The 6,227-nt window shown below is 38.7% G+C and overlaps 1 protein-coding gene across 1 annotated transcript; it reads left to right on the forward strand.

Annotated features, from left to right (window-relative positions):
- The first annotated feature begins 1,173 nt into the window (after positions 1–1,173).
- LOC102289067 (trichohyalin-like) lies at positions 1,174–3,032 on the forward strand. Its single transcript, XM_014333791.2, has one exon. The coding sequence runs from the start codon at positions 1,608–1,610 to the stop codon at positions 3,030–3,032; it is 1,425 nt and encodes a 474-aa protein (XP_014189277.2). The 5' UTR covers positions 1,174–1,607.
- The last annotated feature ends 3,195 nt before the right edge of the window (positions 3,033–6,227 follow it).

Raw genomic sequence — 6,227 nt, forward strand, 5'->3', positions numbered from 1 at the left:
TATATGGATACACCGTAATAAAAGGGGAATGGTTGGTCCTGTTTGTGGCACATTAGTATATGTGAGGGGGCATACTCCTCAAGATGGGTGGTGACCATGGTGGCCATTTAGAAGTCGGCCATCTTGCATACAACTTTTGTTTTTTCAATAGGAAGAGGGCCATGTGACACATGAAACTTATTGGTAATGCCACAAGAAATGCACTAAGAAACTGAGAAACTAAGAAACTAATGTGCACAGGGTCAAAGTTATAAATATAAATATACACCTCTGCGAATATTTGGTTAAATGTGCAAGTTGCACCTCATCAACAAGCTTCTGTCTGCCAGATTTCTGAACACTCTTCTTAGCAGAATTCGTAAAGTTCATTTAAACTGGTTGGTTTCCTGGCATAGTCCACAAATTCGAGGCAGGATTAAGGTCAAAGCTTAGGGAAGACTCTTCCAGAAGCTTAATTTTAGCCTGCTTTAACCATTCCAAAACTAGTTTTTGGTTTTCTGTTTGTGGTTGCTGTTCTGTTGGAACACTCAACACTTAACCATCTAACTACTGATTTGATGTGAAGTTGAAGTATTTTGAGGTAGACCTCCTTCTTCATTATTCCATCCACTTTGTGCACTGGCAGCAAAACAACCTCAGAGAATGATGCTAGGTTTGAAAGCCTCACATTTACTCCTACAAACATACCTCTTATCATTGTGGCCAAATAGTTCTTTATCTCATCTGACCATGTGGGCAGCTGCAAAGTTCAGTTGAGTTTGAAGGTGTTAATTTTGGTCACCCACTCTCAGTACATGTTGATGTAAAACTGGCTTCACTGTGAAAAGTGACGGTGGTGTTCCAGTTTCCAGTTCACGGCAGACTTGCCATGAACTGGATGTTCAGCACTAAGTTATGCCGATGCCACTGTGATTAGCTTCAAGGCCTTTAGAGATTATGTGCCAAACTTCTGGTTTTCTTGCATTAAGATGTTGCGCACAGAATCCGAGATATAATGGTGACTTAGCTGCTTGTTGGATAAACCCATGGATCTTAGAAAAGATTAACATTTCCCGGATGTAAGCACACGTATATAACAAAATGGGAAAAATTACGCTTGCTAACTTTTCCACATCATAGGTTTCAAAGTAAATAAATGTTTTTTCAAATACTCACCATGATCTGAGTCAGTTTAAACCTTTTTAATATGGCTGTACGGCGCTAAACTTTTCGCTTGACAGCTAGCGCAATGCTAAGATTTACACGGAAATGATCCGCGGAAATCATTAAAGTACTATTGGTCCACATTTCTCTTCTATGGTAGCAGCCTGGGCAGAGTAACACCCAACTTTAAACTGATCTGTTGACACCAATGACTGTAGAAAACATTATTGCGACAACACGTTTTTGGGGGAAATAAAAGAGATTGAAACTTTACTGATAATTTGTCCAAGTTGAAAAATGCCCTCCTCCACAAATGTCATTTGACAACCTCATTGCCTTACAGAATTATGACGTCACACACATGTAGAATCTTACCACCATTCCGATCCTTTGATCCTTTGATCCTTAAAACCTATAAATAGGGGTGAAGAGCATCGACTTTTAGTCCGTTTCTCGTAGCATTGATGTGTGCAGCATTGAACCGTTCGCCAGAAAAACCTTTTGAAATATTTGGATCCTTTGCAATAGTAACTGTATCCAGACCCAACATGTCTCAAACAAAAGATCCAAAGGGACAAGAAGTTGACCCCTACGCTCTTCCCTGGGATGAGCCACTAGACCCTTCCCTCTCCTCTCTTCCTTGGTGTGACCAAGTAGAACTAGAGGAAAAACGTATGGAAGAAATGGAGGATGAAGCGCTCACAAACACAGAGAAGATGAAGTTCTTGATGGAGGAAAATGAGAGAAAGAGCGCTCAACTAAAGAAGTTATCATACCAGCTTCAAAAAAAGGAAGCTATTATTGAGGAGAAACAACAGGATCTCCAAGACATGGACAAAAAGAACCAGGAGCTCCAAGGAAAGCTTGATGAAGCCCTGCAACAAAATAAAAAACTTGTCCAAGAAAAGATACAAGATGGCATGAAGAAGAGAGGGCTGCAGAGCAATCTCCGAGACATGGAGCTAATGTACAGTGTTGACAAAAAAAGGCTTGATCACACACTGCAAGCAAATGAAAAGCTTCTTCAAGAGAAAAGGGAACAAAAGATCAAACAAAAACAAATGGATCGCAACCTTCAGAGCATCGAGCAACACAATGAAAGCTTGCAAGGAAAGCTTGATGAAGCCATGCGACGAAATAAAAAACTTGTCCAAGAAAAGATACAAGATGGCATGAAGAAGAGAGGGCTGCACAGCAATCTCAGAGACATGGAGCTCATGTACAGTGTTGACAAAAAAAGGCTTGATCGCACAGAGCAAGCAAATGAGAAGCTTCTCCAAGAGAAAAGGGAACAAGAGATCAAACAAAAACAAATGGATTCGAAGCTTCAGAGCATCAAGCAACAAAATGAAAGCTTGCAAGGAAAGCTTGATGAAGCTCTGCGACAAAATAAAGAAATCCTCCAAGAGAAAGAGCAGCTGGTCATTAAGCAGAGAGAAGAAAAACTTCTTCTCCAGGAGTTTGAGAAGAAAAACCAAAATCTGCAAGAACTTTACAACAAAATGAAGTTCAAAGCATCTGAGCTGGAAGGAGAAAATGAAAAACTGCAAAAACAGGAGGCAACATCTAAAGTGCTGAAAGAAAGGTTGGAAGAAAAACAAGCCGAAATAGAAGAAGTGGAGAAAAAATGCAATAAGCTGGAGAAGCAAAACACAGAAACAATCGAGGAGTTGAAAATCCTCATCCTCGAGAAAAAGGTGCTTGTGGAAGAGCAGCTGAAGAAAAAGAAAAAACGCTTCTGCTTCTTCTGGAGGAAGAACACTCCTTCTTTCACTACTGCCAATGCTTCCCCCACCTCTCTCTTCCCCCCCCTCCCCTTAACTACTAACACCTCTCCCATCTCCCTCCCCTCTTTTCACAATCACCCCCCAACCAGTCCCGACAGTTGACTGCCCCCTCTAGAGCCTGGTTCTGTCATAGGTTTCTTCCTTTAAAGGGAGTTTTTCCTATCCACTGTCGCCTGTGCTTGCTCAGAGGGGATTGTTGGGGTTTTCTCTCCTCTCTCCCTTTACTTTCCATCCCACCCACCCCCACCTTTTCTTTTTTCTTAATAATTGAACAATAAAAACAATTGGCCGCTAATTAAATGTGTCAAATCAATGTCTTTATTCAAGAATACAAGAAATGGGTAATAGCTGCATGTGTGTTTGTGTGTGTGCATAATATGCATACTTTACGTGTTGGATCCAAATCCCACAAGGAATTAAATAAAACAAGAAGACAAACAAAAACAAATATTTCTCTCCCTTCCCAGGTCAGGAATCAGGATGAGGAAGAAATGAGGTCAGATCAGTGCAGGTTTTTGCACTACTGACATAAAGTTTCTGCTGATTAAAAAAAGTATGTCGATATTTCTGAAATACATTTGCAAACAAATAACTTTGGACAACTTGTGTTTTTTCATAGAGAACAGAGACAGCTTAGCTCTACGCAGGTTACAGGAGATCAGATGCCATACTTTTCATGACAGTCTTCGTTATTGCATAAATCTCCCCTTTTATCATTGATCAGTAAATCACTGCATATAAATTCATCTAACCGTTATAATTTCATGAGTAAAGATTCTCAGATGACTGAATTGCGGTTTTAGTAAATGTTGAACTTTATTGTGATTTCTATTTTTAGAATCAATAGCACACATTTTGATTTAGTTTTGCAAGCTCTCACTACAGCTGCCCAAACGTGCCTTTGAGTTTTTCATCATTTAACAAGAATAGGTCAGGCAACATTGTGAATTAGTTTCGGTAGTTAATGTGTTGTCTTGTGTAGTTAGTGTGTAGTGTTGTGGATAGTTTTGTGTTGTGTGTCAGAACAATGAGGCGACTGCTGTCTCCAGGTAGAAACAGGAGTGATACACCTGCTGCTGTCAGACCTGCAGGTATCAGGCTGTGATGTTCTCCTTTATAGTGGACAGAAATTATTTTTTTGATTGTTCTGTAAATAGTTTGAAATGGTTATTTTAAAAAAGGTAAAGGTAAATGGCTGCAAATAACTTTGTTGTTTGCAAAACTTGTGCATTGGATTTTAAAATTGACCATTTATATTTGCATTTAAAGTTATGAAATATGAAATATGATTCAATAAACATGTTTGTGGTTGTTACAGAAATAACTTTTTCTACTTGGATTTTATGTTTTTTGTCTGATTTTAGATGAATTGTGTTAATACAGTATGTCAAAATGAAAACATAACTGCAAATTCAGGCACGTAGGTTGTGCTGAAAAGGATGATACCAAACAAGGCAAAGTAAAGAGTTTTTAAAGGTGAAATGTAGAGGAAACATCAAAAGTAGTGAAAAAAGGCCAATTATAACCTGGACCCCAGAGGGTTAAACACTTCACACAATAGTTACTTTTCAAGTAACTAATTACTTTTAGAATCTTGTAACTCTCCATCTTTCCATCTTGTACGGGTGAGAGTCGGCTGTGGCAAATATTCTTAAATCAGTGCTCGTGCTCTGAGAAAACCCATGGGCTTTATGTGCTAAAATGTCCTGTGATTGAATTTGATACTTCATTTCAAGATCATTTTTCAAATTCATACATTTGGTCGATTGATAAGAAGGGCTTCAGGTTGAACATACCGTAGCTGTACTCTGAACATTTTAAATTAAATTGGAAGTGCTTCAGGAGTGTGCACATTTCAGCTCTGTGAGGGGGAAAATTCTTAAGCTTTAAGCTCTGCGAATACAGAAAGTGATTCAGATTTCTGCTTACTCAGGTTTCCAGGAACTATTCCCTCCTACATTTCAATATATTACCACAGTGTATGTACATATTGCATTTTGCCTTTATTGGATTTCAGCAGTGTGTCAGAGAGAGAGAGAGAAGAAAGTAGGGAGAGAAATAGAGGTAGAAATGTACCTGTTACTAATTTCTTATTGCTCTCACACAGCAGATGTTCTTCAGTAATATAGGTTTTTATCTATATTACAGCACATTGTTATTTAACACTAAAGCACAGACGGACTGGTGACTCTGCAAGACTTTGATTAACAGAAAATTACAGTGTAGACATCAGTAATAATAGTCAGGGTGTTTTGGTTCATCCATTGTTACTTGCTGGGGTCATAAATTATCCCAGTGTGTCTCTTGAGGGTTAAACTCAAAACAGGTGACATTGCAAGCAGAGAAACAAATAAGAAACGTGCTTTTCTCCTCTCTGGCACACATGACAGCATCAGGAGAAAAAACTATATCCCAAAAACTGAAGAATATGTCAGGTGACCAGTCATATGAACCATCATTATAAGTCAAGGCTTCTGCCCTTTATCAGTTTCATCACATACACATTTTGTATGTGTGTATTTGCTCTATCTTCCTTTTTAGCTGTAGATAGTGTCTGTCTTAAAGTAAACTCTTCAATAGATTTAATGGTGTGGATTTGAGGGTTAAAGACAGAGAGTAAGAAAATCCCTCTGGGTCGAGCAAAAACAAAGGTTTCTTTGTGAAGAAGTTCGTCGGTGTTTGATGTGAGCTTCAAAAGTGGTATCAAAGATTACATCAAAGTTTCCAGTGAAAGAAGAAAATTTCCCCATTTCATCTGCAACATCTCATCATGAGCTCACAAATCAAGCTGACACAGAATATTTTCTCTTACCTTCATGTGGCTGCGCTACTATTTCACAAACATGCGTATGCACTTACATGCCCTGCCTTTACATTTTTCTTTGTACTATGAATATCAGGTATTGCATTTCCTTAATGATCTAACAAAGCCCTGTATATTATTTCATTAACCTGCTCACAGACACCCTGTCACTCTCGATTGTGCTCCTGATTGTACATAAAGTTGTGTTTTTGTACAATCAAAAGACACACCTCACTGTTGTTGAATTCATGAGCTGTCCAGCTCTTTAACAGGAATGATCTCTTTTATAGAATATCAAAAAGCATTTCCCCATGACTGGAATAGCCTACACGTCTTGTTAACTGCTGATGTTTTGTTGTGACTGGGTTGAGGTGTAAAAGGAGATAAGACAGGATAAAAGTTCCCAGTAATACCGAATCGCCTCCCCTATTGTCTTGTATCCTTAAATCATGGTAAAGGAAGACTGTTGGCATCAGTTTCTTAGGCAGAACAAC

Source organism: Haplochromis burtoni, unplaced genomic scaffold (genome assembly GCF_018398535.1).
Source record: "Haplochromis burtoni strain Fernald_Lab_line unplaced genomic scaffold, NCSU_Asbu1 Contig_66, whole genome shotgun sequence".
NCBI lineage: Eukaryota > Metazoa > Chordata > Actinopteri > Cichliformes > Cichlidae > Haplochromis > Haplochromis burtoni.

Coding starts and splice junctions, on each gene's coding strand:
- LOC102289067 (XM_014333791.2), top strand. CDS start 1,608: ATGTGTGCAGCATTGAACCGTTCGCCAGAAAAACCTTTTGAAATATTT.